Below are 23058 nucleotides of genomic sequence, written 5' to 3'. Positions count from 1 at the left end.
ATTACAAACCTAAAACCATGAAAGAAAACACCCAGGAACTGGAAGAAGAGACAATAAAGAATAGCTGTTAGGATTTTGGGGTCAGATGACAGTGTATGTTTAACTTTAGGAGAGGCCGCCAAACTTTCCCAAAAGAGTCTGTATTATTTTACATCTCCAAGACAACGTGTGAGAATTCCAGTTGCTTCCCATCCTCACCGGTACTTGGTATTATCAGTTTTATTTTTTGTTTTAGCCATTCTGATAGGAAGCGGTAGCTCATTGTGGCTTTATTTGCATTTCATTAATGACTAAAGTTGAGTATCTTTTCCTGTGCTTTTTTGCTATCTATCTATCTTTTTTGGTGAGGTACCTGTTTAAACCTATTACCCATTTATTTAACTGGGTGATTTGTTTTTTTATTACTGAATTGTGACAGTTATTTTTACATTCTGAATACAAGTACTTTGTCAGTTATATATTTTGCAAATGTTTGCTCCCCATCTGTGGCTTGTCTTTTGATTCTCCTAACAGTGTCTTGCATAGAGCGGAAGCAGTTAATTTTGGTGAAGTCCAACTTATCATTTTTTCTTAGGGATCGTGCTTTTAGTGGCTTATCTAAGAAATCTTTGCATAACACAAGGTCATATGTTTTAGATGTTTTATAATTTTAGGTTTTATATTAAATGCATAATGTATGATGAGTTTCACCATTATTATCATTATTGTTTTGCCTGTGGATGTCCTAGCATCTAGTTTTCTAGCACCATTGGTTGAAAAGACTGTGCTTTCTCCACTGACTTGCCTTTGCATCTTTGTGCAAAATCAATTGACCACACATTTATGTATCTATACCTGGACTCTCTGTGCTGTTCTGTTGATCTATCTTTTACCAGTTCTACAATGTCTTGATAAATATATTTTTACAGTAAGTCTTGAAATCAGGTAGTGTGAGTCCTCCAACTTTGTTCCTTTTTTCAAAATTGTTTTGGCTATTCTAGTTCCTTTGCCTCTCCATATACACCATAGAATCAGCTTGTTGATTTCTATAAAAATGTCTGCTGGGATTTTTGATTGAGATTGAGTTGAATCCATGGATCAAGTTAGGGAGAAGGGAATCTGAACAATATTGAGCCTTCCTTTCCATGAACACAGTATATCTCTCCATTCATTTAGGTCTTCTTTGACATCTTTCCTTAGTGTTCTTTTTTAGTTTTCAGCATACAGATTCAGCATATATTTTGTTAGAATTATTCTTATTTCATATTTTTTTGGTGCTGTTGTACAAGGTGCTATTTTTTAATGCCAATTTCTTTTTTTCTTCATTTGTGAGTATACCAGCATTTATTTTTAATTAATTAATTAATTTTTTAAACATCCTTATTAGAGTATAATTGCTTTACAATGTTGTTTTACTTTCTGCTGTACAACAAAGTGATTCAGCTGTATGTATACATATATCCCCATATCCCTTCCCTCTTGCGCCTGCCTCCCACCGTCTGTATCCCACCCCTCTAGGTGGTCACAAAGCACCAAGCTGATGTCCCTGTGCGAGGCAGCTGCTTCCCACTAATCTATTTTACATTTGGTTGTGTATACACATCAGTGCTACTCTCTCATTTCATCCCAGCTTACCCTTCACCCTCCCTGTGTCCTCAAGTCTGTTCTCTACATCTGCCTCTTTATTCCTGTCCTGCCCCTAGGTTCATCAGAACCATTTTTTTTTTTTAGATTCCATATATATGTGTTAGCATATGGTATTTGTTTTTCTCTTTCTGACTTACCTCACTCTGTATGACAGACTCTAGGTCCATCCACCTCACTACAAATAACTCAGTTTCGTTTCTTTTTATGGCTGAGTAATATTCCATTGTATATATGTGCCGCATCTTCTTTATCCATTCATCTATCGATGGACACTTAGGTTGCTTCCATATCCTGGCTATTGTAACTAGAGCTGCAATGAACATTTTGGTACATGACTCTTTTTGAATTATGGTTTTCTCAGGGTATATGCCCAGTAGTGGGATTGCTGGGTCGTATGGTAGTTCTAGTTTTAGTTTTTTAAGGAACCTCCATACTGTTCTCCATAGTGGCTGTATCAGTTTACATTCCCACCAACAGTGCAAGAGGGTTCCCTTTTCTCCACACCCTCTCCAGCATTTATTGTTAGTAGATTTTTTTTTTGCGGTACGCGGGCCTCTCACTGTTGTGGCCTCTCCCGTTGCGGAGCACAGGCTCTGGACGCGCAGGCTCAGCGGCCATAGCTCACGGGCCCAGCCGCTCTGCGGCATGTGGGATCCTCCTGGACTCCCCTGCATCGGCAGGCGGACTGTCAACCACTGCGCCACCAGGGAAGCCCTGTTTTAGGTATATTTTGATTTCCTCTTTGATTTCTTCAGTGATCTCTTGGTTCTTTAGTAGCGTATTGTTTAGCCTCCATGTGTTTGTATTTCCTACAGTTTTTTCCTGTAATTGATATCTAGTCTCATAGTGTTGTGGTCAGAAAAGATACTTGATATGAGTTCAATTTTCTTAAATTTACCAAGGCTTGATTTGTGACCCAAGATATGATCTGGCCTGGTGAATGTTCCATGAGCACTTGAGAAGAAAGTGTATTCTGTTGTTTTTGGATAGAATGTCCTATAAATATCAGTTAAGTCCATCTTGTTTAATGTGTTATTTGAAGCTTGTGTTTCCTTATTTATTTTCATTTTGGATGATCTGTCCATTGGTTTAAGTGGGGTGTTAAAGTCCCCTACTATGAATGTGTTACTGTCGATTTCCCCTTTTTGGCTGTTAGCATTTGCCTTATGTATTGAGGTGCTCCTATGTTGGGTGCATAAATATTTACAATTGTTATATCTTCTTCTTGGACTGATCCCTTGAACAGTATGTAGTGTCCTTCTTTGTCTCTTATAATAGTCTTTATTTTAAAGTTTATTTTGTCTGTTACGAGAATTGTTACTCCAGCTTTTTTTTTTTAATTTATTTATTTTTGGCTGTGTTGGATCTTCGTTTCTGTGCGAGGGCTTTAGTTGCGGCAAGTGGGGGCCACTCTTCGTTGTGGTGAGCGGGCGTCTCACTATCGCGGCCTCTCTTGTTGTGGAGCACAGGCTCCAGACGCACAGGCTCAGTAGTTGTGGCTCACGGGCCCAGTTGCTCTGCGGCATGTGGGATCTTCCCAGACCAGGGCTCGAACCTGTGTCCCCTGCATTGGGAGGCAGATTCTCAACCACTGCGCCACCAGGGAAGCCCCTCCAACTTTCTTTTGATGTTCATTTGCATGGAATATCTTTTTCCATCCTCTCACTTTCAGTCTGTATGTGTCCCAAGGTCTGAAGTGGGTCTCTTGTAGACAGTGTATATATGGGTCTTGTTTTTGTATCCATTCAGCCAGTCTCTGTCTTTTGGTTGAAGCATTTAATCCATTTACATTTAAGGTAGTTATCGATATGCATGTTCCTACTACCATTTTCTTAATTGTTTTGGATTTGTTTTTGTAGGTCTCTTCCTTCTCTTGTGTTTCCTGCCTAGAGAAGTTCCTTGAGCATTTGTTGTAAAGCTGGTTTGGTGGTGCTGAATTCTCTTAACTTTTGCTTGTCTGTAAAGGTTTTAATTTCTCCATCGAATCTGAATGAGATCCTTGCCAGGTAGAGTAATCTTGGTTGTAGGTTTTCCCCTTTCATCACTTTAAATATGTCCTGCCACCCCCTTTTGGCTTGCAGAGTTTCTGCTGAAAGATCAGCTGTTAACCTTATGGGGATTCCCTTGTATGTTATTTGTTGCTTTTCCCTTGCTGCTTTTAATATGCTTTCTTTGTATTTAATTTTTGATAGTTTGATTAATATGTGTCTTGGTGTGTTTCTTGTTGGATTTATCCTGTATGGGACTCTCTGTGCTCCCTGGACTTGATTGACTATTTCCTTTCCCATGTTAGGGAAGTTTTCAACTATAATCTCTTCAAATATTTTCTCGGACACTTTCTTTTCCTCTTCTTCTTCTGGGACCCCACTAATTCGAATGTTGGTGCATTTAATGTTGTCCCAGAGGTCTCTGAGATTGTCCTCAATTCTTTTCATTCTTTTTTCTTTCTTATGCTCTGCGGTAGTTATTTCCACTATTTTATTTTCCAGGTCACTTATCCTTTCTTCTGCCTCAGTTATTCTGCTATTGATTCCTTCTAGAGAATTTTAAATTTCATTTATTGTGTTGTTCATCATTGTTTGATTGCTCTTTAGTTCTTCTAGGTCCTTGTCAAATGTTTCTTACATTTTGTCTATTCTATTTCCAAGATTTTGGATCATCTTTACTATCATTATTCTGAATTTGTTTTCAGGTAGACTGCCTATTTCCTCTTCATTTGGTCTGGTGGGTTTTTACCTTGCTCCTTCATCTGCTGCATATTTTTCTGTCTTCTCATTTTGCTTAACTTACTGTGTTTGGGGTCTCCTTTTCGCAGGCTGCAGTTTCATAGTTCCCATTGTTTTTGGTGTCTGCCCCCAGTGGGTAAGGTTGCTTCAGTGGCTTGTGTAGGCTTCCTGGTGGAGGGGACTGGTGCCTGTGTTCTGGTGGGTGGGGCTGGATCTTGTCTTTCTGGTGGGCAGAGCTGCATTTGGTGGTGTGTTTTGGGGTGTCTGTGACCTTAGTATGATTTTAGGCAGCCTCTCTGCTAATGGGTGGGCTTGTGTTCCTGTCTTGCTAGTTGTTTGGCATGGGCCGTCCAGCACTGGAGCTTGCTGGCCGTTGGGTGGAGCTGGGTCTTAGCATTGAGATGGAGATCTCTGGGAGAGCTCTTGTCAATTGATATTACATGGGGCCAGGAGGTCTCTGATGTTCCAATGTCCTGAACTTGTCTCTCCCACCTCAGAGGCTCAGGCCTGACACCAGGCCAGTGCACCAAGACCCTGACAGCCACACGGCTCAGAAGAAAGGGGAGAAAAAAAGAAAGAAAAAATAATTTTTTAAATAAAAAAGTAAAAATAAATAAAATAATTAAAAAATAAAATAATCAAAATTTAAAAATTTTAAAGTACTAGAAGGGCTTCCCTGGTGGTGTAGTGGTTGAGAATCTGCCTGCCAATGCAGGGGACACGGGTTCGAGCCCTGGTCTGGGAAGATCCCACATGCTGCGGAGCAACTAGGCCCGTGAGCCACAACTACCGAGCCTGCGCATCTGGAGCCTGTGCTCCGCAGCAAGAGAGGCCGCGACAGTGAGAGGCCTGCGCACTGCAATGAAGAGTGGCCCCCGCTCGCCGCAACTAGAGAAAGCCCACGCACGAAAACGAAGACCCAACACAGCCAAAAATGAATAAATAAAATTTTTTAAAAAAGTACTAGAGAAAAGAAAAGAAAGAGAGCAACCAAACCAATAAACAAATCCAGCAATGATAACAAGCGCTAAAATGTATACTAAGATAAACATAAAAATCCGAAACAAGTCAGTTGCAGACAGGAAACCCCAAGTCTACAGTTGCTCCCAAAGTCCACTGCCTCAATTTTGGGATGATTCGTTGTCTATTCAGGTATTCCAGAGATGCAGAGTACCTCAAGTTGATTGTGGGGATTTAATCCGCTGCTCCTGAGGCTGCTGGGAGAGATTTCCCTTTCTCTTCTTTGTTTGCACAGCTCCTGGGGTTCAGCTTTGGGTTTGGCCCCACCTCTGCGTGTGGGTTGCCCGCAGGCTTCTGTTCCCGCCCAGACAGGATGGGGTTAAAGCAACGGCTGATTAGGGTACTCTGGCTCACTCATGCCGGTGGGGTGGGGGAGGAGGAAGGGGTACAGTAGTTATAATTGGAATGCGGGGCGAGCCTTTGGCGGCAGAGGCTGGCGTGGTGTTGCAACAGCCTGAGGCGTGCCGTTCCCCGGATCACAGGACCCTGGCAGTGGCGGGCTGCACAAGCTTGCGGGGGGTGGGGGTTGGGCATGTGGCTAGTGACCTGTGCTTGCACACAGGATTCTTGGTGGCTGCAGCAGCAGCCTTAGCATTTCACACCTGTCTCTGGTGTCCAAGCTGACAGTTGCGGCTTGCACCCGTCTCTGGAGCTCGTTTAGGCATTGCTCTGCCTTCTGTGGGCAGACGGGGAAGGAATCCCCTCTCGTGTACCCCGAAACAATGGTCTTTTGCCTCTTAGGCAGGTCCAGAGTTTTTCCTGGACTCCGTCCCGGCTAGCTGTGGTGCACTATACCCCTTTCAGGCTGTGTTCATGCAGCCAACCCCAGTCCTCTTCCTGGGACCAGACCACCGAAGCCTGAGCCTCAGTTCCCAGCCCCCACCTGCCCCAGCGGGTGAGCAGACAAGCCTCTCGAGCTGGTGAGTGCTGGTCGGCACTGATCCTCTGTGCGGGAATCTCTCCACTTCGCCCTCTGCACCCGTTGCTGTGCTCTCCTCCGTGGCTCCAAAGCTTACCCCCCACCCCCACCCCACCCTGTCTCCGCCCGTGAAGGGACTTCCTAGTGTGTGGAAACTTTTCCTCCTTCACAGCTCCCTCCCAGAGGTGCAGGTCCTGTCCCTATTCTTTTGTCTCTATTTTTTCTTTTTTCTTTTGCCCTACCCAGGTGTGTAGGGATTTTCTTGCCTTTTGGGAAGTCTGAGGTCTTCTGCCAGCCTTTAGTAGGTGTTCTGTAGGGGTTGTTCCACACGTAGATGTATTTTTGATGTGTTTGTGGAGAGGAAGGTGATCTCCATGTCTTACTCCTCTGCCATCTTGAAGGTCCCCCTTAATGTCAATTTCTAATGTCAGTGCTAGAGTATAGAAAATAGTGGTATATTGATCTTGTATACTGACCTCACTAAACTCACTTACCAGTTCTAGTACTTTTTAAAATATAGATTTCTTGGGATTTTCTACATAGACAATGATGTCTGCAAACAGAGTTTTATTTCTTCCTATATGCTTTTTGTTTCTTTTTCTTGCTTTATGATGCTGGCAAGGACCTCTAGTGGGATGTTGAATAGGAATAGTAGAGTGGACATCCTTGCCTTGTTTCCAGTCTTAAGGGGAAAACATTTAGTATTTCATAGTTAAGTATGATGTTAGCATTAGGGTTTTTTGTAGATGCCCTTTCAGATTAAGGAAGTTCCCTTCTATTCCTAGTTTGCTAATAGATTTTGTCATGAATGGATGTTGCATTTTGTCAGATGTTTTTCCTATATCAATTGATGTGATCATATAGTTTCTCTTCTTTAGTCTATTGATATTGTGAATTACATGGCTTTGTTTTCAAATATTGAATGAGCTTTACATTCCTGGGATAAAGCCCACTTGGTCATTATGTAGTTTACTTTTTATATATTACTAGATTGAATTTGCTAATATATATTTTTTTGAGTATAATTGCTTTACAGTGGTGTGTTAGTTTCTGCTTTATAACAACGTGAATCAGTTATACATATACATATGTTCCCATACCTCTTCCCTCTTGTGTCTCCCTCCCTCCCACCCTCCTTATTCCACCCTTCCAGGTGGTCACAAAGCACCAAGCTGATCTCTCTGTGCTATGCGGCTGTTTCCCACTAGCTATCTACCTTACGTTTGGTAGTGTATATATGTCCATGCCTCTCTCTCGCTTTGTCACAGCTTACCCTTCTCCCTCCCCATGTCCTCAAGTCCATTCTCTAGTAGGTCTGTGTCTTTATTCCTGTCTTACCACTAGGTTCTTCATGACATTTTTTTCCCTTAAATTCCATATATATGTGTTAGCATACAGTATTTGTCTTTCTCTTTCTGACTTACTTCACTCTGTATGACAGACTCTAGGTCTATCCACCTCATTACATATAGCTCAATTTCGTTTCTTTTTATGGCTGAGTAATATTCCATTGTGTATATGTGCCACATCTTCTTTATCCATTCATCCGATGATGGACACTTAGGTTGTTTCCATCTCCGGGCTATTGTAAATAGAGCAGCAATGAACATTTTGGTACATGACTCTTTTTGAATTATGGTTTTCTCAGGGTATATGCCCAGTAGTGGGATTGCTGCGTCATATGGTAGTTTTATTTGTAGTTTTTTAAGGAACCTCCATACTGTTCTTCATAGTGGCTGAACCAATTCACATTCCCACCAGCAGGAATTTGCTAATATTTTGATGAGGACTTTTGAGTCTATTTATGAAAAGGATTTGGTCAGTGGTTTTAATGTCACTCTGGTTTTAGTTATCTATTTCTTCTTGAATGAGCTGTGGTAGTTTCTTTCAAGGAATTTGTCTATTTCACCTAAGTGGCTGAATTTACTGACATAAAGCTGTTCATAGGATTCCTTTAGTATCCTTTCTAATGACTGTAGGATCTGTAGTCATGTCTCTTTCACCCTTCATACTGGTAATTTGTGTTGTAGTATCCTCTTCCTCTCCCTCCTCCTTTTTCTTCTCCACTTCCTCCATCTTCTCTGTCAATCTGACTAAAGGTTTATTAATTTTATTGACTTCTGCCTGATTCTTTAGCCAGAAACACAATGTTTCTTACAGTTTTAGCCACTGCATCACTGTCTAGGACAGGGGCAAAGCCAGGAGAGCAAAAGGAAAAAAAAAAATTCCCAGGAAACTCACCCCTGGTACCAGCCCCTTCTATAAGTTTTGACTCCCTTTCATAGCCACCTGATTTTGTTTACTTTTCAGAGTCCTCAGTTAGTTGCTTTTTGTATTTTATCCAGAGTTTTTCACTGTAATCAGCAGGAATGAGAGGCTGCACTGGCGTACCTCACCATGCCAGAAGTAGAACTCTCCTGGAATGCTCCTTTTTGATCATGGACAGTATGGAAAAATCCTTCATTACCTGCTCCTAAGAGCCCTGTCAGTGAGTGCATGTTTTGGGGTGTCAGGTAACTGTGAAGGTATGGGTTACTCAGAGAAAACTGAGGAACTGTAGCTTCCTTATAGTGAAGTGTCATGAATCTCTTCTTCTTCTGTTATATAAAACAGAAAGCCAGTTCCAGCTGGCCTGAGAATACTATTAGTTCACCATCTGCCCACCTGGCATCTTTTGGAGTCTCAAAGACATCAAACCAAGAACTCCCGTCTCTGACCAGGAGGGCAGAAGTGTCACCAGGCATCCTTCATCTCTTAACATTGCTTCCATGCATTGATTCTGTCTCAGGCAGACCCCCTCCAGGGTGGTCCACCATGGCCTACATCCTCCCAGCTCAGCAACCCCAAAGGACAGAGAGCGGCTTCCCCCAATAATTCTAGCACCCATCCTGAAGCTCTCACTAGCCCAGCGAAGATCACATGCTCATCTCTGAACCAATCCCAGATGCCAAGGCATGGAATATGCTGATTGACAGCTTGGATCATATGCCCAGCCTAGAGTCAGATGGGGCTGGGGGCATCAGCCATACCTGAACCTCAGAGACTGAGCAGGGGCTACCTAATGCATGCATTCTCACCCCCAAGGAGTTAAAAACGTCTTAGATATTATAATGGTCTAACAGATTGACAGTATATCTGTGGGATTAAAATTTCATGGTGTTGGTTCATTAGGGAAAAAGTGTCTAAAAAAGGGCTTCTGAGGGGGCAACAATTTAAAAAGAGGTTGAGAAACGTTGTCCTAAAAGAAACTGAGGTGCTGTCATCAGAAGAAGGGGGATGGATACCAAACAGCGAAAACGGCATCTGTCTGCTCTGAAGGAGTCTGGAAACTGGAGCCAGCAGCAGACGGGTGGCCAGTAGGTGTCATCTGTCAGCGGAGTGGAGAGCAGAGTCGGGGCAAGTGCCTAGAAAGCTGAGCCTCCTCTTCAGTCTCCCTGGCCCAGGAGTTCTGGGATTGAAGGCTTATTCAATATGAAGTGTGGAGGTACGCTGACCTAGCCATTCTCTGCTGTCTCTGGTGCAGGTGAAGAATGAGGTGGAGAAGCTCCCCAGGCAGCAGCGGAAGGAGAGCATGAAGCAGAAGATGGAGGAGCATGCGCAGAAGAAGCAGCTTCTCGTGAGTCCTTGCCCCTCAGTTGGGGAGTAGAGGGGTTGGGGAGTCACAGGTTTGAGTCCCTGAATGGTGACCAGAGCTCTTCTCTGTCTGTGCCCATGCCCTGCCCTTTGAATACTCACCTATCTCTCATTCTGAATAAATCAGACCATCCGGATTATCCTCATTCTGAATAAATCAGACCATCTGGATTAATCCTCCCTGTTATCATCTCCCCCATGCAGCCTTCCTTGATTGCCCTTGCTCCAGCTGGAAGTGAGCTCTCCCATCTCTAGGAGATACCACAGACCTTTACATCCACCTCTCCCAGAGCCTTTAGCGCTTCCTGCCTTGTTTTAGAGCTGTTTGTACATCACATCTTGACCAACCCAGTACATCCCTCTGCCCACTTGGCATCTTTTGGAGTCTCAAAGACACCAAACCCAGATCTCCCAGACCTGGTCCTGTTCTCGTGTTCTGAGGGGACACCGTCCTCCACTGTGATGTCAGGCCAGAAGCCTTGTCATTCCTGACACCCCTTTTCCCTGCAATCCTTCATCACCTCTTGAAGCCTGGGTTTTGTTTTTCTTTTAATCTCCAAACTCCCTCTGGATCCATCAACTTGTCAACATCTCTGTGACTCCCTAGCCATTCTTGTCTTTTGCCTGGACTACTGCAGTAGCCTCCCAGCTAGTTTCCCTCCAGTTCTTGCAGTTCTTTCTCTCATACCAGTTGTTGTGATCAATACGGATTCCAGATCTGATCATGGCACCCTTCCCCAACAGCCCTGGGCCTTTAAAACCTTCAGTGGCTCCCACTTTGTCCATAAGATCAGATCAGCCTTCTCACATGCTTTCAAGGCCCTATAGGTCTCGTTCTTGTCAGCCTCTCCCAGCTACACTCAGTACCCTCTACCCCAGCCTCGGTAGCCTTTTCACTTCATGTTCTCATTTTGTCCCACTTCCTCTGCCCCCAAATGCAAAGAAAATTAGAGTCTACAATTACAATTGTTTCGTATGTTCTCTGGTTTAGCATTCATGGCTTACCAGGATAGGTGCTGTTTGGTTTCCCCTTTACAGAGGAAGAAGCTAAGGCTCAGAGAGGTGACACTGCACAGTTAACAGTGGGGTCCGAGGCCTCAAGCTGAGTCTGACTCCAGGACACCATCATACTTTCCTCCAACCTGTCCCTTGACAGGTTGATTAGAAAAAGAATGCAGGGCTAGGGAGGGTGGGGGAGACAGGCCCTAGTCCCCACAGAGGGAGAGAAGACTGGCCCTTTTAGGAGGCCACTCTGGAAGTTGCATCAAGAGCTTCAAAAACATACACATCCTTTGGCCTAGATTTTCTGCTTCTAGGACTAATCTTGAAGATGAATCATCACAGAGGTTCAAGGACATTTAGCTACCAGAATGTGAAGAGCAGCAGTATCTAAAATAAAGAAAACCTATAAACAACCTATTATATATTGGGTAGATAAGTTGGGTATAGCTAGCTATACCATGAAGTATTTTCAGCCATTACAACTTATTTTTGATAGGAGATTACATCATGACATGGAAAGGTCTTTTTAATAATTTTTAAAAGTTGTGGTAAAACAGACATAACATAAAATTTGGTATCTTACCCATTTTTAAGTGTGCAGTTCAGTGATATTAAGTACATTCACATCATGGTGAGTACCATCACCAAGATCCATCTCCAGAACCCTTCATCTTGCAAAACAGAAACTCTGGACCCATTAAGCAGTAATTCCCCATGACACCCTGCCTCCAGTCCCTGGCAACCACCATTCTACTTTCTGTCTCTGCAAATTTGACCTCATATAAGTGGAATCATACAGTATTTGTCCTTTTGTGTCTGGTTTATTTCACTTACCTTGTCCTCAAGATTCATTCGTGTTGTAGCATATATAAGAATTTCCTTCCTTTTAAAGGCTGAATAATATTTCATTGTATGTATATACCACATTGTGTTTATGCATTCATCTGTTTATGGACACTTGAGTTGTTTCCAATCCCTTGGCTGTTGTGAATAATGCTGCCATGAATATGGGTGTACAAATATTTCTTTAAGTCTTTTAAAATAATCTTTGTGAAACAACAGATGTAAATATATTTATATAGATACACCAAAACCAGTTGCTAGCATTAAGTGATAAGATTAGTGCAAATTTTTAGTTTCTTAACATGTTTCCTAAAATTTTTATTAAAAATTTTTTTTTAAATTTATTATTTTTTTATTGAAGCATAGTTGATTTGCAGTGTGTTAGTTTCAGGTGTACAGTGCAGTGATTTAGTGATATCTATCTATAGATAGATAGATAGATAGATATTCTTTTTCAGATTCTTTTCCCTTATAGGTTTTTTTGTTTGGTTGGTTTTGGGTTTTTTTTGGCTGTGCCCCATGCGCAGCTTGCGGGATCTTAGTTCCCTGACCACGGATCGAACCTGGGCCCTCAGCAGTGAAAGCTCCAAGTCCTAACCGCTGGACCACCAGGGAATTCCCCCTTATAGGTTATTACAAAATATTGAGTATAGTTCCCTGTGCTATACAGTAGGTCCTTGTTGGTTATCTACTTCACATATAGTAGCTAAAATTTTTTAATTTAAATTTCAGTTCTTTACTCTTTATTAAGGAAAGTTTAAAACATAGGCAGAAAGGGGTATAACAGTATAATGAATCCCCATATACCCATCACCTGACCTCAGTAATTATTAATTCCTGCCCACTCACTGCCCCACTCTACTGTATTATTTTGAATCAAATCCCAGACATCGTATTATGTCACCTGTTAATATCTCAATATGTATCTCTAAAAAAAAATAACCACAATATCATGAACACGTCTAAAATTTTAAATACTTAATAGGACCGGGACTTCCTCGCCAAGCAGAAGGAGGACCTGGAGTTGGCGATGAAGAAGATCACGGCCGACAACAGGCGGGAGATCTGCGGCAAGGAGCGCGAGTGCCTCACTAGGAAGCAGGAGCTCCTTCGAGGTGGGTGCCCGAGAGCGGGGCGCGCATGTGGGCCCAGACTCTCCATGAATGTACATGCCAGCCCCGGGCAAGGAAGAACTGCTAGGTCTTCTCCACCCTAAGACCAAACATCAGCCTTTATGGTGAAACATGAGGAAAATCCCCACTGAAGTCAGGACTGAGGCAGAGATACCAGTTAGCAACAACACTATCTGACACTATTGTGGATGTCGAGGAAAGGAAAAAAAAAAAAAGGAAGCAATGTAGAGTGGGTGGAAATTGCACGTGAGTGAGCTGGGTTAACGGGGTCGGGGGGGGGGGGCAGTACTGAGAGCCGCTCCTAGCAGGCAGCACGTAGTGAGCGACTCCTCTGCCTAGCCACGTGCCTTAATCTTACACCTTAGTCACCCTGCATCCTACCCGTAACCCTGCACGGCAGGCCCTACTGTCCTCCCCATTTTTATAGATGAGGAGGTTGATGTTTGGAGAGTGACTCTTCTGTGGCCTGGGTTGCACAGTTAATGAGTGGTAGAGTGGGCCCTGGATGCAGACCTTATCTTGAAGCCAAGCTCTTAACTACCCCTGTGTGGTGGTGCTTTGGCAGGTTTGCATGCTGTTGAGTCCCTCCCAGCATTAGACTGTCCGGGGACAACAGTGTGAGCCACCACCCAGACGGAGGAGAGCAGGGGAGACCCTGGGGAAGAAGGGGATCAGAAAGGGGGCTTATGTATCTGATGATGTCACTCAGCTGAGGAAGCTCTGGGGTAGAGAGCTCTGGAGGGTGCAGGGCTTGGGGTCTGTATATAGCCCCCAGGCTATCTAATTTATGGCTAGCAGATGTTGGGTACAATTTTATGGGGTATGCAAAGCAAGCAGGCTCCAAATGGCTGGAAGTCTGTTGTTTGAACTGCATTTAAAACAACTGGATGGGTGAAAATTAGAGTTTGGTGCCTGTGGGCTTGGGAGCTAATGGTCCCTGTCCGTTGTAAAGATGTAAACATAGGACTAATATACGAGTGCTGTCTCTGGCTCATTATTATAACAGGGGCCACAGCCAGGACTCTGATGGCCAGGGCAGTTAAAACAGTATAAACCACTCAGTGCTTGATGTGGGCCAAGAAAAATGGGGTCCTTGGTATTCCGACATTCTGAATAGAGCCACGGATGTTTCAGAAAAGCCCTTGTTTCCTTTTCTTATCATGTGATGGCCTGTAAGAACCATCCTACCTCTGGGACTGGGGTTCTGATTTTGGTTTAGAAGCCAGATCACTGTTTTGATGTTCTGTGGATAGATGCTGGCTTTCATGGAACAGGACTGCAGTGAAATAAACAACTTTGCAGTAGGCTGAGCATGACCAGCTGTATCTTGCAGGGCGTGAGGTTCTCCATCTGACACCAGCTCCCTGCCCTGTCCTGAGACTTCCAGTGATAAAATGCCAGATAACTGTTTCAATAATGCATATATGGGACATGAAGGGTCTCACCTATTTTTCGAAGGAGGAAATAGTGACAAGAGGCTGTCTTCTTCATGGGGTTTCCACGTGAGCCCTTCCTATTTGCCCATTAGGAAAGCAGAGGTGCAGTGTAGATTGAACATAAAAGTATCTTCCAAGGACATTTTCCCTCCGTGGTGTGGTTGTGCCCATTTGGCAGAGATGGAAGGTGAGGCCTGGAGAGGATTTTGCGTTCATCTCAAATCCCAGTGATGCAGCTGGGTTTTAGCCTCTGGTTTCTCTGGCTCCTGACTCCAAACACTTCCTGCTCTACCATGCTGCTGGGTGCTGTCATCCCTGGAAGTTTCTAGGAGTTGGCTCAGCCCACATAGTCTAAGGACGTGGCATAGTTATCAGCCAGTGTGAGGAGACCTGGCTCGGGGCAGTGGAGGGGAGGGCCTGGTGGGGCTCTGGCCATCTGCACCTCACCGGGTGACATGTCCTCCACAGACCGGGAGGCGGCGCTGTGGGAGATGGAGGAGCATCACCTGCAGGAGAGGCACCAGCTGGTGAAGCAGCAGCTCAAAGACCAGTACTTCCTCCAGCGGCACGAGCTGGTGCGCAAGCATGAGAAGGTGAGGCTCCTAGTCAGCTTGGGTTCGGGGGCTGCCACTGGGAGACCTGGGAGAGCCGCGAGGCTGCCCCTCAGTGGGGCATCACTTGCTCCTGAGAGCAGCCAAGTCGGCCACAGTGAGGCTTGAGAGCTTCTTGGGCGATGTCCTGCCTCAGATCCAGGGGCTAGGAATTGGGGAAACTGGCAGGGAAGCAGATGGCCCAAGCAGCTCCCTCGCTGACCCTGACACCTGATGTACGTGTCTCTCACTTTTTCCCTTTTTTTGTCCTGCCTTTCTTTCCATTTTCATTTTATATCTCTTTCCCATGCATTCCCTCAGAATACTTTTTTAATTGAAGTATAGTTGCTTTACAATGTTGTGCTAATTTCTGCAGTACAGCAAAGTGACTGTTATGTGCGTACATACATTCTTTTTAAAATATTCTTTTCCATTATGGTTTATCCCAGGAGATTGGACACAGTTCCCTGTGCTGTACAGTAGGACCTTGATGTTTATCCATTCTAAACGTAATAGTTTGTATCTACTAATCCCAAACCCCCAGTTCATCCCTCTCCCTCCCCACCTGGCCTTGGCAACCACAAGTCTATCCTCTATGTCTGTGAGCCTGTTTCTGTTTTGTAGATAGGTTCATTTGTGCCATATTTTAGATTCCACATATAAGTGATATCATTTGGTATTTGTCTTTCTGACTTACTTTACTTCGTATGACCATCTGTAGTTGCATCCATGTTGCTGCAAATGGCATTATTTTCTTTTTTATGGCTGAGTAGTATTCCATTGTGTATGTGTACCACATCATCTTTATCCATTCATCCATTTATAGACATTTAGGTTGTGTCCATGTCTTGGCTATTGTGAATAGTGCTGCTATGATCACAGGGGTGCATGTATCTTTTTGAATTATAGTTTTGTCCGGGTATATGCCCAGGAGTGGGATTGCTGGATCATATGGTAACTCTATTTTTAGTTTTCTGAGGAACCTCCCATACTGTTTTCCGTAGTGGCTGCACCAACTTACATTCCCACCAACAGTGTAGGAGGGCTCCCTTTTCTCCACACCCTCACCAGCATTTGTTATGCATAGACTTTCTAATGGTGGCCATTCTGACCAATGTGAGGTGGTACCTCATTGTAGTTTTGATTTGCATTTCTCTAATAATTAGTGATGTTGAGCATCTTTTCACATGCCTACTGGCCATCTATATGTCTTCTCTGGATAAATGGCTTTTTTTTTTTTTTTGCGGTACGTGGGCCTCTCACTGTTGTGGCGTCTCCCGTTGCGGAGCACAGGCTCCGGACACGCAGGCTCTGCGGCCGTGGCTCCCGGGCCCAGCCGCTCCACGGCACGTGGGATCCTCCCAGACCGGGGCACGAACCCGTGTCCCCTGCATCGGCAGGCGGACTCTCAACCACTGCGCCACCAGGGAGCCCCTTCTGCCCATTTTTCGATTGGGTTGCTTGGGTTTTTTTTTTGTTAAGTCGTATGAGCTGTTTGTATATTTTGGAGATTAAGAAGGCATTCAGAAGGTAAGAAGGTAAGGTTATTCACAGTAATCTTTAAAGTGAGAACAGAAGATGATATTTAAGGGTAGTATAGTAAAATGACACGAGCCTTGCTCTGCTGAGCATTCTGGACCACGCAGGTCCTGGGCTCCTGAGTTGCGTGTGGCAGCCTTGGCATCTGACCACGCCCACGTGCGTGGAACGCATCTGACCTTGGCCTGGGCTGGGTGTCCCCCTCAGGAGTGCGAGCAGATGCAGCGCTACAACCAGCGCATGATGGAGCAGCTGAAGGTGCGGCAGCAGCAGGAAAAGGCGCGGCTGCCCAAGATTCAGAGGAGCGAGGGCAAGACACGCATGGCCATGTACAAGAAGAGCCTCCACATCAACGGGGCGGGCAGTGCTGCTGAGCAGCGCGAGAAGATCAAGCAGGTGGGGGGCCGGGGGTGTCCTGGAGTGGGGCCAGATCCAGGTTTGGTGCGGCCTGAATCTTACATGGTTGGGGGGGTATAGAATCTAAGACGCAGCACGGGGTCTTGGAAGGAGGAATGGAATGGAAGCCAGAAGTAACAGCCCGGAAGCCTAAAAGCCTCACGTGACTCCTCCTCTGGCGGACAGGGGAGGAGGCTTGGCGTTGCATCTCATGCGCGTTCCCTGTCACACTCAGGGTGTCTATCCTGCAGCTGCTTCTGCTGGTAAACTCCTTCCTCTCCTCTACTGAGACCCCGCTCACAAGTCACCCATGTGGCTCCGGGACAGAGTCGGTGGCCGTGGGCTCCTGTGATTCCTGCTTACTACCTGCGCTGTCCTAGCATGTCTCAGTGTCCTCGCCCATCTGGGGGCTCCTTGAGGGCAGGGGCTGGGTCTCAGCTCAGCGGGGAGGACTTCAGACAGGGGGCACAGCCTGAGTGGTGCAGGGCAGTGTGGCTGTGTACAAACCAGCCCCTCAGATGGGGTCTCCCCGGGACAGGGCTGAGCTGGGCCCCCAGCCAGGCCCGTGGCCCGCTGAGGCGCCTCACCTGTTCTCTGTTGCAGTTCTCCCAGCAGGAGGAGAAGAGGCAGAAGTCAGAGCGGCTGCAGCAGCAGCAAAAACATGAGAGCCAGACGCGGGACATGGCGGCACAGTGCGAGAGCAACATGGGCGAGCTGCAGCAGCTGCAGGTACTGCCCCGCCCCTGCTCGCCTCACCGCCCCCCGAGGCAGTCAGTCAGCTCCCTGGGGGCCCAAAGACCCTACAAACGGGGGAAGGAGTCTGAAGCTCAGGGTGGAATGGTTTCCATCCTACCGCTCTGTGTGATGTTGGCCAAATCACATCACCCTCCCAGGCCATAGTTTCCACATTCGTAAAATAGGCAGAGGGTAAGGATGATAATTCCTATTTTGCAGAACTGGAGTGAGGCTTTGTAAATGAGATGACAGCTGAGCTGAACGTGCCATGCCCGGGGCCTGGCAGTGGGCATGCTGCTGGATTTCTCGGTCACCACTGTGTCTTGGGAAAAGGTGTCCCAATTACCCTAATACCAAAACCAGACGTTACAAGGAGGAAAACTACAGGCCTGTATCTCTCATGAACACAGATGCACAAATCCCCAACGAAACGTTGGCAAATAGAATTTAAAAATGTATAAAAAGTAGTATACACCGTGACCAGGTGGGATTTATCCCAGGGCTAGTGCAATAGATGAAAATGAGTTAATGTAATCCATGACATCAGCAGGCTGAAGAAACGTCACATGATCATATCATCAACAGATACAGAAAAAGTACTTGACAGAAGCTGACCTCTGCTCATGATACATTCTCAGTAAACTAGGAATAGAGGGGAACTTCCTCAACTTGATAAAGGGTATCTGTAAAAACCTACAGCGACTTACCATCATCCTTAATGGTGAGAAGCTCAGAGCTTTCCCACTGACGTCAGGAAAAGGTATCCTGATACTGACAAGCCCCTTTGTGACCTCCTTCCCTGGGGAGATCCTTGACCTCTTGTTTGCCTCACAAAAGGTTTGCCTCACCCTAAGGGTCCCTGCGCGGGAGCTGGTACTTGGAGCCCCCTTGTGGTGGAGCGAGGCATTGCCATACCTGACAGATGGGCTGCCACGAACCTCTGTGACCTCAGGAAATTCTTTAGGCTATTGGATCCATCTGGCAATTTCTGGACAGGCAGGGAGGTGTGGGGGAAACATTGCAGGTATTGAAGCCTGTCAGGTAGGGGCTCTGCTGCTTGTTTCTGTGTGAATTTTAGCCAGGCCACTCACCTTCTGTGTCTATGTTCCCAACCCTGCCTCATGGGTTTACTGTGAGGATGAACTGAGAAAACCCATAGAGTGCTGGGACCCCGGCTCTGGGCAGGCCAGAGGTACTCAGGGCTGCCATAAGTATTATTCCCAACCAAGGCAATTTTTAAATTCCCAGAACCCTTGAGCTTGAAACCCCAAATAAAAATTCCCCAAGGGGTTGTACTCTTCCCGTCCAGCAGGGTTGAGGTATCTGGATGAAGGCACTTTCCCCCTGCTTCTAAACTCCTTAGAAACCACAAGATTGATTCCCTGTGAGGAATCAACAGGGAATTGTCACTTTTGCCTTTGAGAGATTCCAGGCTAAGTTTTGTGAGGCAGGTAACTTACCTCAGCGAGAGAACAGTGAGGCTGGCAGGCCTCAGCCAGGTCCATGGCCCTTACCCCGTCACAAGTCTCTCCTGAAGAAATGGTATGTGATGCAGATAATTATATAACTTATATAAATACAAATTATTTATACACACAGATTATCTTAGCTCACACTGCCATAACAAAATACCACAGACTGGGTGGCTTAAACAACAGAAGTTTATTTTCTTACAGTTTTGGAGCCTGGAAATCCACGATCAGCTTTGCCAGCATGGCTGGGTTCTGGTGAAGTCTCTCTCTCTGGCTTGTGGATGGATGCCTTCTTGCTGTGTCCTCACATGGCAGAGAGAGAGAGGAGAGGAGAGGGGGAGAGAGGGAGATGGGGAGAGGGAGAAAAGGAGGGAAGGAGACAGGGAGGGAGCAGTTTAGCATGTGAGCTCTCTGGTCTCTTCTTATAAGGGCACTAATCCCGCCATGAGGGCCCTACCCTCTTGACCTCATCTAAACCTATTTATCTCCTAAAGGCCCCATATCTCCAAATACCATCACATTGGGCATTAGGGCTTCAACATATGAATTTTGGGGAGACACGATTCAGTACATAGCACAGATGTTTAATACAATGCTATTTATAGTAGTGAAGATTAAGAGCAACCTAAGTGGCCAAAAATAGGGAAATGTTTAAATAAATTAGATAAACCATACTGTGGGATATTTTGTAGGAATTAAAATGATGATTGTAAAAGATGTTAGTTCTTTGTATACATGTAGAAATGTTTACATTATAATGTTAAGAGGAGAGGGAGGCAGGTTTCAGAATTGTGTATACAGGGTGAGCTAAAGAATGCACAGGACAGAGCCTGACGGGAAATATATCTAAGATTCTGTGGTGGTTGCCTCTGTGTGGTGGGATTAGGGCAGAGATTATTGTTATTAGTTTTATACGTTCATGTTGAAAAATTCAAACAATGCAGAAAGCCCGAAGTAGAAAGTTGCAAAATTGCTGCAGATTCCACTACTCAGTGAGAATTATTAATGTTAATATTCTGGAATAGTCTTCCAGGCACCTTTTGGTGCATGTGTCCTTACAGGTAGAGCGTTTTGTATACATGGAGTTTATAATCAAGGAGAAGTAATAAATGAATGATGCTGGTACCTTCATGGTATATCTCAGCCCTCTGTGCTTCTTACCTGTACTTCCTGGAATATGTTGCAGAATGAAAAGTGTCACCTCCTGGTAGAGCATGAAACCCAGAAGCTGAAGGCCCTGGACGAAAGCCATAACCAGAACCTAAAGGAATGGCGGGACAAGCTTCGGCCACGCAAAAAGGTAACCCTGGCTGGGCTGGTGGGCTCAGTGGTGGGCTCTGCTTCGTGTTGTGGCATCGGTTCTGCCTGGGGTATGGATATAGATACAGATATGGATAAGGTACAGATTTATGGGTTTATTTGAAGGAACTGTTTCACCCACTTGTTGGGACTGTTAAGCCTGAAATCTGCAGGGCAGACTGCAGGCTGGAGAGCCAGGGAAGAGTTGATGTTGCAGCGCTGAGCCCCAGGGCAGTGTGGAGGCCCAATCCCTCTTTCTTTAGCGGGACCTCAGTCTTTTCTCTTAAGGCCTGCAACTGATTGAGTGAGGCCCAACCACATTTTGGAGGGTAAGCTGCTTTATTCAGTCTACTGAGTTACATGTTAATCACATATAAAAAAATTCCTTCACAGTGACATCTAGACTAGTGTTTGACCAAACAACTGGTTACCATGGCTTTGCCAGGTTGACAAATAAATTGACCATCACAGGGCCTCAGTGTGGTCATTTGTAAAGTGAAGATAATGAATATTGTATAGTGTTATGCAGAAAGCCACCAGCCCACAGTATAGGCCAAGGACGTACTCATGTCCTCCCACTCTCCTAAACTCTCTGAGGAGAGAGCTGCCCTAATTACCCTTGATCATGTGTCCTGAGCCCTGAGGTTTGTTCTGCCGTCGTACTTGAGCTCTACTTGCTGTAACTGTGATCTGCCCAGGAGGCAGTTGCCCACCTCAGCCATATAACGGCCTTGGGAGTCCTTGAATAGAGGCTTCCCTCCCTGTGCTAATGGAGCTTTCTAGCTGGAAGCTGGCCAGGGTCCCAGACCTTCCTGTTAATAGGCCCACGCTTATCTGTAACCACGCATGGTCCGCTAGGACTTTTGATACTTGACACTCGAATCAATGATACTCCTGCTGACACAGGCGGATTTGGCATCAGGAAATAGATGCTCACCTGGTTCTCTTACCTAGGGCTTCTATACCCTTGGCACATCCTGAGAGTCTGAAAATGAATCATCATCTTGCCTCTAGCAACTGCCCAGATTGCTTCTTGGGGGTGCCTGGGCTTAGGGGAGGTGCCGCAGGGTGTATCTGGAGAGCCGTTGGATTTTGCTGGTGCGGGCTGCCTCCTTCCAGAATTCTTTGTAGAATCATCCCATCCTTAGTCACCTGGGTTGCTGCTGGAACACTGGGCCGGAGGTGGTGATCTGCATCCTGGAATACACGTTCTTTTACACTCTTGCATTTCAGTCGGCAGCTTTGAGCTGCTGCCCATGTATGGGGGGGCAGGCGAGATGACTGTACATTGTGGAATATTTTTAGAAAAATTCAGATTTCTTTCAGTAAGTATAGAATATCTTGTAAGGTCAATAAGGTGTTGCTTGGGTCATAGCTGACACAGAGTGTGGCCTCAGACAAGTCTTCCCTCCTGAACCTTGCTTTTTGGGGCCATAAGATGAAGATAACATTTCTTCCCTTAAAACAGGTGTTAGTACACTATTGCCCGTGGGCCAAATCTGACCCACCACCTGTATTTGTAAATAAAGTTTTAATGGAACACAGCCATGCTCGTTCATTTACATATCGTCTCTGGCTGATTTTACACCAAACAGCAGTTGAGTAGTTGCAACAGAGACCTTAAGGTTTGCAAAGGCAAAAAAATTTACCATCTGGCCCTTTACAGAAAAAAGACCGCTGACTCCTGCCGTAGGTTATATAGAGGAATATATAGGTTATATAGAGGTAAAATAGAGCAGTGCTTAAGAGCATAGGCTTTAAGGAAGACAGACGTGGGAGAAAGTCCTAGCTCCCCCATTACTCGCTGTGAGACCCTGGGCAAGTTACTAAACCTCTCTGTGCTCAAAAAAGTGGTAGCTAGGTGCTTCCCTGGTGGCGCAGTGGTTGAGAGTCCGCCTGCCGATGCAGGGGACACGGGTTCGTGCCCTGGTCCGGGAAGATCCCACATGCCGCGGAGCGGCTGGGCCCGTGAGCCATGGCCACTGAGCCTGTGCGTCCGGAGCCTGTGCTCCGGAAGGGGAGAGGCCACAACAGTGAGAGGCCCACGTACAAAAAAAAAAAAAAAATAATAATAATAATAATAGTTTTAAAGAGAGAGACATAATAGAATGCTGGTCAAATCCTGTGAAAGTGGTTCTTCTATAGTGAAAGTAATAAAGAAGCCACATTTACTGAGTAACCCATGTGTGCCTGGCTTTGCAGATGGTGGCACAGTGTTTCAGAGCTTGAACTCTGAAGTTAGACCCATCTTGGCTCTGCTCCCAGCCAGCTGAATGACCTTGGGCAAGTGACCTAAGCTCTCTGAGCCTCAGTTTCTCCATCGTTAATGGGGATAGTGGTATCTATCTCATAGGGTGAAGATTAAATAAGATGTAATGCACTTAGCATAGTGTCTGACATGTAGGAAGTACTAAGTAATTACAGCCCATTCGTTTTTAATTTAATCTTTGCAGTAGCCCGGCCAGGCAGGTAGTGATATTGCCACTTTACACGAGAGGAAACAGGCTTGGAGAGGAAAGGTAGCATGCGGAGGCCCACCCAGCTGGTAATGGAGCTGAATTCTGTTTGACTGTAAAGCCCCTGCTCTTTCCTCTGCACTCTGCTTCCTTTCTTAGTCGAATAATTATTTATTTTTGGAGAACCCTCAAGAAATTTTTCTGGTGGGACACAATTTAGCTAGATAAACTTG

General features: G+C 45.4%; 1 protein-coding gene and 1 long non-coding RNA gene across 8 annotated transcripts in view; one reads left to right on the top strand and one right to left on the bottom strand.

The window, feature by feature from the left end:
* Positions 1–23058, top strand: part of STK10 (serine/threonine kinase 10) — a 119640-nt gene that overhangs the window by 93529 nt on the left and 3053 nt on the right. The window contains exons 13-18 of one of the 3 annotated variants that reach the window (XM_033853561.2): positions 9815–9907; positions 12755–12884; positions 14807–14931; positions 16675–16863; positions 17467–17592; positions 20257–20370. In XM_033853561.2, the coding sequence (XP_033709452.1) occupies positions 9815–9907; positions 12755–12884; positions 14807–14931; positions 16675–16863; positions 17467–17592; positions 20257–20370 (777 nt within the window). Of the gene's footprint in view, positions 1–9814; positions 9908–12754; positions 12885–14806; positions 14932–16674; positions 16864–17466; positions 17593–17817; positions 17951–20256; positions 20371–23058 lie in introns of those variants that run through there. The other 2 variants (XM_033853563.2, XM_033853562.2) reach the window with 2 other exon arrangements.
* Positions 17982–23058, bottom strand: part of LOC109551818 (uncharacterized) — a 73429-nt gene continuing 68352 nt past the window's right edge. For 2 of the 5 annotated variants that reach the window (XR_004525945.2, XR_004525947.2), the window contains one exon: positions 19242–21566. This is a non-coding gene — a long non-coding RNA (uncharacterized lncRNA). Of the gene's footprint in view, positions 19130–19241; positions 21567–23058 lie in introns of those variants that run through there. The other 3 variants (XR_012330963.1, XR_012330961.1, XR_012330962.1) reach the window with 3 other exon arrangements.

Source organism: Tursiops truncatus, chromosome 3 (assembly GCF_011762595.2).
Source record: "Tursiops truncatus isolate mTurTru1 chromosome 3, mTurTru1.mat.Y, whole genome shotgun sequence".
NCBI classification, from domain to species: Eukaryota; Metazoa; Chordata; class Mammalia; order Artiodactyla; family Delphinidae; genus Tursiops; species Tursiops truncatus.
The sequence above is the reverse complement of the archived record's forward strand: the minus strand, read 5'-3'. Positions and strand labels throughout refer to the sequence as shown.